The 12,998-nt window shown below is 47.8% G+C and overlaps 1 protein-coding gene across 1 annotated transcript in view; it reads right to left on the bottom strand.

Moving 5' to 3' along the window:
* Nucleotides 1–5,343, bottom strand: part of Gnl2 (G protein nucleolar 2) — a 30,990-nt gene extending 25,647 nt beyond the window's left edge. The window contains exons 1-2 of the mRNA XM_059254942.1: nucleotides 5,152–5,343; nucleotides 737–821 (exon numbers count right to left, since the gene is read on the bottom strand). Of these exons, the coding sequence (XP_059110925.1) occupies nucleotides 737–821; nucleotides 5,152–5,215 (149 nt within the window). The 5' untranslated portion in view covers nucleotides 5,216–5,343. The remainder of the gene's footprint in view (nucleotides 1–736; nucleotides 822–5,151) is intronic.
* Nucleotides 5,344–12,998: the final 7,655 nt, after the last annotated feature.

The raw sequence follows: 12,998 nt of genomic DNA, 5'->3' as shown, positions 1-12,998 counted from the left end.
ACCTCTTGCAACAGAGCACGTAATGATTTCTGCTAGATGAGTAACAATGCTGATGTTTAAAAATCCATTTACTGTTTGTTTGCTTTTTTAAAAAAATCACATACTTGAGTTTTTTTGGTAATTATTTAAAGGCTGGTTTAAATGAATTTTAAGTAGAGGGTGATTTATCCTGGAACTCAAAATTCTAAAGCAAACTGCAAAGTAGGCGACCAAGGCAGGTTAGGTTACTGACGTTTGTGTTTTACACACAACTTTTAGAAGAAATGAATCTAATTACCAAACAAATTAAAACCAGCTAGCAAAATGCCACTCTCAGCAAGTCCCTGGAGTGGAGGCTGCCTCAGCAGAACTCCGGGCTGTGATGAGCCCTAGTGCCACAAAGCTGTGATCTCAAGTCTGGCTCTCAAAGTCAAGTTTCCTGGCAGTTTTCGTAAGTGGTCTATACACTTTGTACTTGAATCTGATGGGCATTTAATTGAGTTTGACAGTACACTGTTGGAGATCAGTGTGTGAGAAATAGGATGATCACTTGCTGGGAAGTGTTAGGGAACAACCACTGCTTCACCAAAACTGCCCAGCCTTGAACTGTATTCGCTGTATTACCACAGCAACCCCACAGGAAATGGCATCCTACTCCCATTGGGAGAAAGTGGGGGTGGGAACAAGGGATAACCAAGTCTCCGCTTTAAATCCAGGGCATGAAGGAAAGGGGAGGCTGGCTGTGTCCAACGCTCACCTGCGCTCCTTTTGCCTGTACATATTCAGGCGTCGAATTGTGGCCCGGTCCCTCATGTTTTGGCCTCCAGCTCCCTGTACTCGATCTAGAAATAGACAATAAACCATTTGATAATCAACAATTGGTAAGTACGGTCACTGTTTAAAATGCACCTACCAGCTTACTCAACTAGCCAAGCTAACCTCACCAAAGAATGTCTGCTCTCTCCATATGGTGCTCCAACAAATGACTATGAGAATGTGCTAGGACAAAGCTGGAGTCCACCACCAAACTTCCAAAAGAATGGGATTGACAACGGGATGCTAATATCACCAGTTTTAACTCCAGCACCGGCACCATCTCAATTCATACAACAGTCATACATGCCTACGTTATGTGCTACAGACTAAGAAACTGAGACACACTGAGTGGTCATATTGTGCCAGAGTCATATGGTTGCTAATCAGCAGAGCCAGAATTTAAACACAAGCATTTGATCACAGTCTGTGTTCTCAACCACAAAGGATACCAATCTAGGTCTCAGTTTAACAAATAAATAAAATAGAACAACAACAACAGAACAATAGGAAAGATGGCTCGTAGTTAAGAACACTGGCTTTTCTTACAGAGGACTAGGGTTCAGTTCCCAACACCCAAGTGACAATTGACAACCGTCTGTAACTCCAGTTCTAGGGGATCCAACACCTTCTTCTGGCTTCTGTAGGCACCAGGCACACAATGATCGTGTGTGTGTGTGTGTGTGTGTGTGTGTGTGTGTGTGTGTGTGTGTATGCAGGCAAAACACAAATACACATAAAATAATTTTAAAAAACAGAGTTGCAATATTGGCAAAACTGAAAAAAGAAAAAGAGAGGAAAAAACTACACAGAGCCAACCCTCAAAGGACCGTCCTGCAGCTAGCATGCATTCTTCGGACCCTGTCTTTTTGTTTGTTTGAAACAGGGTCTCACAATGTAGCCTCGCTGGCCTCAAACTCATGGAGATCAGTCTGCCTCTGTCTCTCAAGTACAGGAATTAAAATAGTGTACTACCAGACCTCTAGACCTCCCCCCCCACTTTTTTTCAAGACTGGGCTTCTCTGTCCTGGAACTCTGTAGACTAGGCTGGTCTCAAAATCACAGAGATCCTCCTGCCTCTGCCTCCTCTGCTGGGATTAAAAGCATGTGCCATAACACTCAGCTCCACCTCTCTTAAATAAGGACCTCGAGGACCAAAATGAGCAGCAACATAGAGTAGCCCCACCAGGCAACTTTACAGCATGCTCAGGCACACGCATATAGACACTTCATAACTCAAGACTTCAATCTGGGAATTTTTTTTTTTTTTTGATTTTTTGATTTTTTGAGACAGGGTTTCTCTGTGTAGCTTTGCGCCTTTCCTGGAACTCACTTGGTAGCCCAGGCTGGCCTCGAACTCATAGAGATCCGCCTGGCTCTGCCTCCCGAGTGCTGGGATTAAAGGCGTGCGCCACCACCGCCCGGCCAATCTGGGAATTTTATTCCTCCTGTTTTACCTTGCCTTGCCCCAGAATAAAGAAAATATCTGTGATAAAAGGGACTATCAAACATCAAAGCTCTCATTCAGCTTTACACAAACTAATTTTTCCAGAATTTTTTTAAAATTTTTCTAAAGAAAAGAATATGTAAGTGAAAATGAAAAAGTTGACAAGAACTTGGGAAGCGCCACTGTGGGAGGATTGTGTTGGCCATTTGATTTGGTTTTTTGAGACAGGGTTAGCATGCACTCTCCAGACCCTCTGTCTTCTTACTAAGAGTGTTTGAGACAGGGTCTCACAATTTAACACTGGCTGACCTTCAACTCACAAAGATCCGCTTGCTGCTGCTGAGTGCTGAGATCAAAGGTGTGCACCAGCATGCCCTGGCAGCCGTTTGATTTTTAATCCTCAATCACACTCTACATTGGTGGCATAAAATCAGTACCCACTTTAACAAGTCTGACCAAACACTACCACGTCCACAACAGATATGTAGCTCAATTGGTAAAATGGTTGCCTAGCGAACACAAAGCCCTGGGTTTGATCCTGAGTAATGCACAAACCGGCCACTGTGGCACAGCCTGTAATTCCAGCACTAGAGAACCAGGAGAACTAAACGTTCAGAGACATTCTTGGCTACACAGTGAGTCAGTGATGATGCTCGGAGATCCTGTCTAAAAATAAGTAAATAAAGGAGCTGGGTCAGAAAGAGAGTTCAGCAGTTAAGAGAATTTGATATTTTTTGTACAGGACCTGGATTTAGTTCCCAGTACCCACAAGCAACTATAGGGATGAACAAGGCGTTACAGGTATATGTAGGCAAAACTCATACATAAAGTAAATAATTTTATTTATTTATTTATTTATTTATTTATTTATTTATTTATTTATTTATTTGAGGGGACAGTTTCTCTGTGTAGCGCTGGGCTGGCTGCCCTGGAATTTGCTCTGTAGACCACGCTGCCCTGGAACTCAAGAGATTCACCTGCCTCTGCTTCCCAAATGCTGGGCTTAAAGGCATGCCACCACTGCCCAGGGTTAATAAGTATTTTTTTTTTTACCTTTTTAGAGCTTTATTAGGAAAAGGAGAGAGAGAGAGAGAGAGAGAGAGTCAAAGAGACGCAGAGGGAGACAGATGCCGCACAGAGGGAAAGTACAGAGAGAGTGTAAATAAGTATTTTTAAAGCAACTATTAGGGCTGGAGAGATGGCTCGGTGGTTAAGAGCACCGACTTCTCTTCTAGAGGACCAGGTTCAATTCCCAGCACTCACATGGAAGTTCACAACTGTCTGTAACTCTAAGATCTGACACACTCACACAGACATACATGCAGCCAAAACACCAATGCTCATAAAATAAAAACAAATAAATTAAAAAAAGAAACTATTTGTAGTTTGAACTTTCAAGAAATGATGCTTTTTAAAAATTGAGTTAACTTCCACACAAATTATGGCTTACATGCTGATGCATGAAGCTTCTGAGTTTAGAAGCAGCATACCTAGAAATCCTCTTTGTGAACTCATAACTAGTTCTCCTATTCTAAATTTTTAATAATTCTATTTATTTATATTTTATATATGGGTATCCTGACCAAATGTCTGTGTAACAAATGCACAGAATGTCCGGTGTCAGATCCCTTGGAACTGGAGTTACAGAAGGCTGTCAGCACCACGGGTGCTGGAAATCACATCCAGGTCCGCTGCAAGAGCAACCAGCGCTCTTAACCCCCAAGCCATCGCTCCAGCCCCTCATAATCTAAATTCTAAAACACAAAATACAACTAAATTACTGGAACTCTTGAGAAATATACACACACCTGGCCACCTGGCTATGTGCCCTTTTCCTGACTATTTCTTTCTACTAATCCCCAAAACTTACATCTGTATTTTAAAACTGCTGATAAACTTAAACTCTGCTTAAAAACAACATCAAACTAATTACCAGCCAATCCTAAGTATATTTTCCAAATAAATGGTATTATATGACTAAATACTTTTATGAAAGATAGCAAAGTAATGCAGCAACTTTAAATTTTGGTATAGTCTCATTTTGCATTGCTACCTAAACAGTGTGCCTGGGGTTTGTTTGTTTTGTTTTTAATTATATGGATGTATGTGAGTAAATGCATATATGTTAGTGTAGCTGCCTTGAAGGCCGGAGGCATCACCTTGGAAACCCCTTGGAGCTGGAGTTACAGGGAGTTGAGAGCCAATTGAACTGGGTACTGAGAATTGAACTCTGGTCCTCCTGCAAGAACAGTGTGAGTGAGCTCTTAATCTCCGAGTGGTCTCTCCAGCCTCCTTGAGTGTTTTTATAAATCTAATTAAAAACTTAATTATGCAAATTAAAGGAAAACACTGAGATCAGCTATCCTTGCAGCTCCATGGAGACAAGAGCATATCTCAAGTTTTTGTGTGTGTTTTTGTCTTTGAGACAGTCTCACTATGTTGACCAGGCTGACCGCTCTAACTGACCAGTGTTAAACACCTGTACTGAAATCATCATCAAATCTACCTGCAGGGTTGCCTTTACATCATCTGATTCCAAGGGCCAGAGCTAACCACTCACTTACATGGTCAGAGCTAGGGTATGGTCAAGGGTGAAAGGTCTCCCGGGTCAACTACTCCACTTTGTGTTTTCAGAGTCTGTGGCCTGTAGCCCAGGTGACCTCCAACTCGCGATCCTCCTGCCTCAGTTTCCCGAGTGCTGGGATGACAGGCGTGTGCCAGGACTCCAGGATCCTAGTTCACTTTTTACCTGCCTTTCTCTATGCCTCGGCCTGAGAGGCCGCAGGGCTGCCAGAGGCTAGCGTGACGCGCCCTCCGACTTGAGAGTAGGTGCCTACACCCCGGGCTCGCCGCACAGGCCCGGCCTTCCTCCCCCAGGTTCCCGCGGCCTAGTTCCGCCCGACCCGCCGTACCGGGGTTGGTGCTGGCTGCCGACCGGTTGATGGTGCTCCGTCCTTTGTACCTGGGCTTCACCATCCTGGCGACAGTACCGACACCGCTCTGCTACACGCAAGGTAAACCACTTCAGAACTTCCCAGCCGGGAAAGCGACCTACGTGAAACACGTTGGACCCCGCACACCGGTGACGTCACTTCCGCTCGCGCCACGCGCGGCCCAGAACGATTTCCTGAGAGCGCGCGGCGCTTTCCTTGAGCTGGCCCAGCCCCGCCTCCGCCCCGCTGTCTCCGCCTCCTCCTCCTGGCCTAGCAACCGCCAAGCGTCCCTTCCATAGCAACATCCAGGTCACTAGGCAGCCCTGGGCTCTTCTCTGATCAGTCAGTGCATGAGCTGATCGGAATTTACTCTCTGAACCCTTCCAAAAGCTGCCCAGCAGCAGTAGGCAAATATCAGTACAGGCCATCCCCGACCTTCAGATTTTAGGCTGGGGTAGAGCACGCCATCTAGTACGCACCAGGCTCTGGGTTCAAGCCTCAGCTCAAAATTAGTTAATTAAAAAAAGAGAGACAATCCTTTAATAACTTATTATCACAAAGAGAGAGAGAGATTCAAACTCCTTTTTATCCCTACAAAACTTGTGATCTGCCGGGCAGTGGTAGCGCACGTCTTTAATCCCAGCACTTGGGAGGCAGAGCCAGGAGGATCTCAGTGAGTTCGAGGCCAGCCTGGTCCACAGAGCGAGATCCAGGACAGGCACCGAAACTACACAGAGAAACCCTGTCTCGAAAAAACAAACAACAAACAAACAAACAAAATCTTGTGATCTGGCTCTGTTTCCTCTGACCTCTCTTGTTCCTCCTGGCATTTGTACTGGATATTCTTCTGTCTGAATCACTCTTTCCCAGAATCTGCATAGCAGATTCCTTCTGGTCAGTTCCTTGATCAAATATCTATCCATAGGATTGCAAACCCTAGCAAATAATTCAGTATGATGGCCCACACCTGCAATACCAGCACTCCAGAGACAGAGGAAGGAAGATTGCCATGAGTTCCAGGCCAGTCCAGATTGTATAGCAAGACCTTGTCTCAAAAAACAAAAACAAAAACAAGAAGAAGAAGAAGAAGAAGAAGAAGAAGAAGAAGAAGAAGAAGAAGAAGAAGAAAAGAAGAAGAAGAAGAAGAAGAAGAAGAAGAAGAAGAAGAAGAAGAAGAAGAAGAAGGCCGGGCGGTGGTGGCGCATGCCTTTAATCCCAGCACTTGGGAGGCAGAGCCAGGCGGATCTCTGTGAGTTCGAGGCCAGCCTGGGCTACCAAGTGAGTTCCAGGAAAGGCGCAAAGCTGCACAGCACTTGGGAGGCAGAGACACCTGGATCTCTATGAGTTCCAGGCCAGCCTGGTCTACAGCGCAAGATCCAGGACAGGCACCAAAACTACACAGAGAAACCCTGTTTCAAAAAACAAACAAACAAACAAAAAATTATCAAGACAAATACAGTACACATTGAAATTTGAATTTCAGATTAGAAAAAAAATAAACATACTTTCTAGTTTATGTTTCAAGCATTGTTCAGAACAACTTAAAGAATCTAAGGAATCATGATACACGTGAGAGGCTAAGGCAGACGGATTGTCACAAGTTCAAAGACAGCCTGAGTTACATAGAGAGCCCCTACCTCAAAATTTTTTTTTTCATTGTTCACTTGTCATTTTCAAATTGAGCTACATGCCCTTGATTTATCTGGCAACTTATCCTATTGGTAGAAGTCTTTCCTGATTTATTGTTTTAAACGAACCACTTCCTTCCTGCTATTCCATTCCACCATACTTCACGGCACCTGCCACTAGTTGAAGTGGTCTTACAAGAGTATTGGCTGTTTACCCAAATCTAGATCAGAAGCTGCGGGAAAGAGGAAGCCTTGCACATTAATTCACCTCTGTGCTTCAGAACCTGAAACAAAGCTGAGTATGGTGATGCGAGCCTGTAATCTCAGCATTTGAGAGGCTGAGGCAGTAGGATTGCCTTGAGTTCACAGCTAGTCTAGCTTGGGCTATATAAGGAAATAAAAGCCAGGCTATAGATGGAGACATTATCTTTTTTGTTTGTTGGTTTGTTTGTTTTTCAAGAGTTTCTCTGTGTAGCCTTGGCTGTCCTGGAACTCACTCTGTAGACCAGGCTGGCCTCAAACTCAGAGATCTGCCAGCCTCTGCCTCCTGAGTGCGGGGAAGAAAGGTGTGCACCACCACCCAGCTCCCTTCCCCTTATGTTTTGCTTTTATTGCCTCAAGGGCAAGTGTCACAAACTCTCAGCCTTGCTAGGAAGGCTTTACCCCTGAACCTAAGGCAACCCTGAGAATCAATCAAAGAAAACTGCACGTTCAGTGAGGAGCTGAATGAAGATGGTCTTTTCTGCTCTACTCTGTCCCTTTGATCCCCAAATGAGGGTACAAGAGCCTCCTCCTCCCAGAGAGAAGATTAGATTAATGTGTTTCTGATGCCTCAACTTGGTGCAAACCAGAATAAACACGAATGGCAGAAATCAGCCCATGAGCTCATGCAGGCTTTGATCAGAGACATAATTTCATTATGAAATTTTGAATCAGGCTGTTGTGAAGTCTTGCCAAAGAGTTTCATTTTCCCAGATGATATGGTGTGTTGTTTCTCCCCTACTCTCTCACCCTGCTTATGTTGACTGTACAAATTTCCCATCTACTTTTACAGTCTGACCTATCAACCCTTCCAACAGTATTTGCCGGGCCTGACAAGCACCCTCGGTTCAGCCAGCAGATGCAGAGCCTGATGATGGAGGTGAGTTAAGCTCAAGTTACCGGGGCGGCGTTTTGTTTGTCCCGCTTCCCACAGTTGTAATACAGTGCCTGTTCCTTCGCTCTTCCCCGCACCCCCCCCCCCTTAATGCATGGCAGCTAGAGGAGGCAAGACCCCTCCAGGAGTACGAATCCTCAGCTTTACAGCAGACAGAATGATTTAACTCCCCTGAAAACTTGCAGGGTGATTCCATGAGCACGTCACAGACGCAGTTCATCTGTGCAGATGCAATGCTCTCTCTCTCTCTCTTTCTCCAGACCCAGGGTTAGCGCCTCATCACCGGCAGTCCTGTTGCTCCTTAGCCACGGCTCTGTGTGGAGGGGGAGAGTCCCCCAGAGACCAGCTAGAAATGCCTCATTTCTGAAAAAAGCTTGTGCTGTATACCGAACTGATGTCTTCACAGGAAGCAGAGAATCCTGACCTCATTTTCATCTTGTCATGGGTGTCAGATGGGTAAAGAGCACTTGCTTCCAAAGAAGAATTTTTCAGTGTGGTCTGAGGACCACGAGCATCAGACTCACTTGGGGGAGTGGGTCTAAAACGCAGCCTCCTGAGCCTTTCCCCAGCCCTTCCCTTCCACCTGATTGGAGATAGAAGCTCAAATGTAAAACAATCTACCTTTTTTTTTTTTTTTTTTTTTTGAGACAGGGTTTCTCTGCGAAAACTGCTATGGAACTGTCCTGGAACTCACTTTGTAGACCAAGGTGGCCTAGAACTCGCAGAGATCCCCTTGCCTCTGCCTCCCAAGTGCTGGGGTTAAGAGCGTGCGCCACCACACCCAGCAATAATCTACCTTTTAATGATTTATTTTCCCCTCCAGCACTAGGACCAAACTAGGATCATCTGCATGTTAGGAAAGTGCTCCACCACCGAGCTACGTGCTCATGTCTTAGTGATCCTAGTGGTTGTTTTGGTGGCACTGGAGATTGAACCTAGGACCTCTCCCATGCTAGGTAAACACTCTACTACTAAGCTATATTCCCAGATCCCCTAGTGATTCTTGTATACATAGAAATGTTAGTCTCTTTGCTGTTATTGTTTTACTGATACTGGTTCTCATAAAGCCTAGGCTGGCCTCAAAACTTGGTGTGTAGCTGAGGATGACCTGGAACTGAAGATGACCTGGAACTTCTGATTCTCCTGCCTCTCCACCTCCCAAGCTCTGTGATGACGCATGCAGTGGTGTCTGCAGTGCCTGGAATCAAATACAGGACTTGCTGTGTGCTGGTCAAGCACTCTGCCAATAGTTACATCTCCAGCCCCACACAGAAGTTTTAGCTCTGAAAATCCAACTGTTCCCTAAAAGTCACCTGCTGCCCTCTGATGATCTGACCGGAAGCTAGCCCATGAAGCCCTGGTTCCCTTTTCGCCAGTCTTGCATCCTCTCATTTTCTCCAGCAGAGCCAAGGTGAGGAAGGCTGGAGTGGGCTCTGTTGCTCTCTGAAACCATGTCTGGGCTCTGCCCGCGGTGTCCGGGTGTCCGTATCTAAGCTGCAGCCCAGGGCCCTCATCCTGCAGTGCTGCATTCTCAGGCCATTAGCTCTTAATTCGTGCCAGCTTGCTGGCTTCTGCTCCTCAGTTGAACGGCCACACAGACTCCTCACTTGTTCTCTGTAGGTCCCTCACCGACAGCAGATTCCCATCTGCTGGGGCAAAAGTTGCCCGCTGAGAAGAGCCGAGTGCCATAGGTCTCTAACCCCAGAAATCAGAAGAAGGCTGAAGCAGTAGATTGCTGTAAATTCATAGCCAGCCTGAGCTACGCAGGGAGACCTTACCTTCAATCAAACAAACACTCGCAAAGAGAACTAGAGACTTACATAGTTCAGGTAGTAGAGGATTTGCTTAGCGTGTGCAAAGCCTCAGGCTCCACCCCCAGGACTATGTAAAACCTGGCGTGGCACTGTATGCCTGTGATCTCACACTTAGGAGGTGGAGAAAGGAGAGGTAGGAGTTCAAGGCATACATAAGACTCTGCTTAAAAACCAACCAACCAACAAACAAACAAATAAAAGAGCGGGACTCTAGAGTGACTCCACTCCAATGCAAAACAGTCCAAGTGCCAAAGCAGGAGGTGCTGAACATCGGAGAATTCTTCATGTGGCTTCAGGGTTGTTTCATCTGTAGAAAACAGACAAACAAAACTCCATTATATACAATCTAAGCAGTTAACCAGAAAATATAAGAACAGGCTGTGTTAAGTTAGGGGTTCACTGGTCAAATCATCCTCCATTTCTTACTTTAAAAAACAATAGGATTTATAGCTGGGCATGGCGGTCCACACCTTTAATCCCAGCACTCGGGTAGCAGACGCAGGCTGTGAGTTCGAGGCCAGCCTAGTCTTTATCAATGTTTAGCGGCATGCACATATCCAGTGCATGCAGTGCCCATGAAGACCAGAAGGGGGCATCAGATCAGCAGTTACAGATGGTTGTGAGCTATCTGGTGTGGCTGCTGGGAACCAAACCCCAGTCCTCTGCCAGAGTACCAAGGGCTCTTATTAACCAACTGCTGGCCCATCTCTCCAGCTCCATGCCTCCATTGTCAATTGAAATGCCCAGGAAGTTTTTAGACAAGGACGCAGCAAGCCGCCAGCCTGGCTCCCTATGAAATGTGATGGAGAGACTACTCTCTCGGCATCGCTCAAATTTCAGCGTTAAGAAGGTCTTCAGAAGAAGGTGCCTAGATTAAGCTTTGGAAAGACTAACAGAGGCCTTGGCTCCTTCCTGCTGCTGGGTCCCTGTAGTGCCCGCTGCTTAAGAACCACCCGAGAAGCGCTTTTCTGAGATGTTGTTAACAGCCTCTCAGTTTCAGCCTGGTTTAGATAGCTCATCGTCGCTGCCTGCATCCTGAGAAGTGCATCCAGAATGCACACTGCTGTGGGAATTGAAAGTCCAATTCCAAATTGGAGATAACTGTTAAGCTCCAAGGAGGCTGGAGGCCCATATTAAGTCATCTCCCCAGGATCAGCATGTTTCTTATTATATTTGGTATCTATCTGTCCAGCGATCCTTTTTATTTTTAAGCTGTTAGACTAATCTTTGTGTAATTCTTCCCCTCCTCTGCCTACCTCCTCCCCTTTCCTTAGGAAAACATGTTTTAAAGATGTCCACCAGGTCCCTTGGCTTGTTTCCAGAAGAATACTGTCACACTGAAGAGCAGGAGGAGTCAACTCTTAAGATATTATGTCCCGGGAAACTATTAGATGGTCAGTTTTACCCGTAGGGCAGCTTCTCCCCAAGAAGACACTGAGATTTCTGTGACCTCCTTTCCATCCTTCTTACTCCTGTGTCTGGTCTGGTCTAGATGAGGGGCAAAACCTTAAGTGCAAAGTAGAAATTTATGTCAATGTGTAGACGAAACGTTAAGGTGAATAACTTCTCAAGCAGCGGATGAAAAAGTGGTCCAACCCTTATCTGTACTGTTTTCACTTATTTTTTCCATGTATATGGGTGGTGTGGGGATGGGGAGGGATGTTTGCGTGTGTAGGGGTGGGTGCTCATGCATACGTGTGCACGTGCATTGTGGAGACCTCCGGGTTGACCTTAGGAAAAACCTTGGACAAAGGGCTAACTGGGGTGCCTATGGACATATCAAAACGGATGTTGGCCAGGTCTCCCAGCATCACCTGTGCCTCCTCCCAGCACTTCTCACTCCACACCCTACCCTGAACCTCTCCCTTCCAGGGGCTGAGCTTCCGGTTCCCTTCTCCCAGACTGACCCCTGTGTAACTCAGCCACTTTGGCTCCACCGGCCTCTGGCCTCTTGTCCTGAACCGCCCCTCTTGGTCTCCCTCCCCCACTGACCCCTCTTGGTCTCCCTCCCCCACTGTCCCCTCTTGGTCTCCCTCCCCCACTGTCCCCTCTTGGTCTCCCTCCCCCACTGTCCCCTCTTGGTCTCCCTCCCCCACTGTCCCCTCTTGGTCTCCCTCCCCCACTGTCCCCTCTTGGTCTCCCTCCCCCACTGTCCTCCCTTGGTCTCCCTCCCCCACTGTCCTCCCTTGGTCTCCCTCCCCCACTGTCCTCCCTTGGTCTCCCTCCCCCACTGACCCCTCTTGGTCTCCCTCCCCCACTGTCCCCTCTTGGTCTCCCTCCCCCACTGTCCCCTCTTGGTCTCCCTCCCCCACTGTCCCCTCTTGGTCTCCCTCCCCCACTGTCCTCCCTTGGTCTCCCTCCCCCACTGTCCTCCCTTGGTCTCCCTCCCCCACTGTCCTCCCTTGGTCTCCCTCCCCCACTGACCCCTCTTGGTCTCCCTCCCCCACTGTCCCCTCTTGGTCTCCCTCCCCCACTGACCCCTCTTGGTCTCCCTCCCCCACTGTCCCCTCTTGGTCTCCCTCCCCCACTGTCCTCCCTTGGTCTCCCTCCCCCACTGTCCCCTCTTGGTCTCCCTCCCCCACTGTCCCCTCTTGGTCTCCCTCCCCCACTGACCCCTCTTGGTCTCCCTCCCCCACTGTCCTCCCTTGGTCTCCCTCCCCCACTGTCCTCCCTTGGTCTCCCTCCCCCACTGACCCCTCTTGGTCTCCCTCCCCCACTGTCCCCTCTTGGTCTCCCTCCCCCACTGACCCCTCTTGGTCTCCCTCCCCCACTGTCCCCTCTTGGTCTCCCTCCCCCACTGACCCCTCTTGGTCTCCCTCCCCCACTGTCCCCTCTTGGTCTCCCTCCCCCACTGACCCCTCTTGGTCTCCCTCCCCCACTGTCCTCCCTTGGTCTCCCTCCCCCACTGTCCCCTCTTGGTCTCCCTCCCCCACTGTCCCCTCTTGGTCTCCCTCCCCCACTGACCCCTCTTGGTCTCCCTCCCCCACTGTCCTCCCTTGGTCTCCCTCCCCCACTGTCCTCCCTTGGTCTCCCTCCCCCACTGTCCCCTCTTGGTCTCCCTCCCCCACTGACCCCTCTTGGTCTCCCTCCCCCACTGTCCCCTCTTGGTCTCCCTCCCCCACTGTCCTCTCATGGTCCAGTCCAGTCTGCCGGCCATGTTCAGCCTGGACTCTTCCTTCTGCCTACTTTCTCCATGACGTCTACAATAAAAATCTTCTCCCTACTTCA

This window comes from Peromyscus eremicus, chromosome 2, assembly GCF_949786415.1.
Source record: "Peromyscus eremicus chromosome 2, PerEre_H2_v1, whole genome shotgun sequence".
NCBI classification, from domain to species: Eukaryota; Metazoa; Chordata; class Mammalia; order Rodentia; family Cricetidae; genus Peromyscus; species Peromyscus eremicus.
This window is presented reverse-complemented; position numbering and strand designations above follow the sequence as displayed.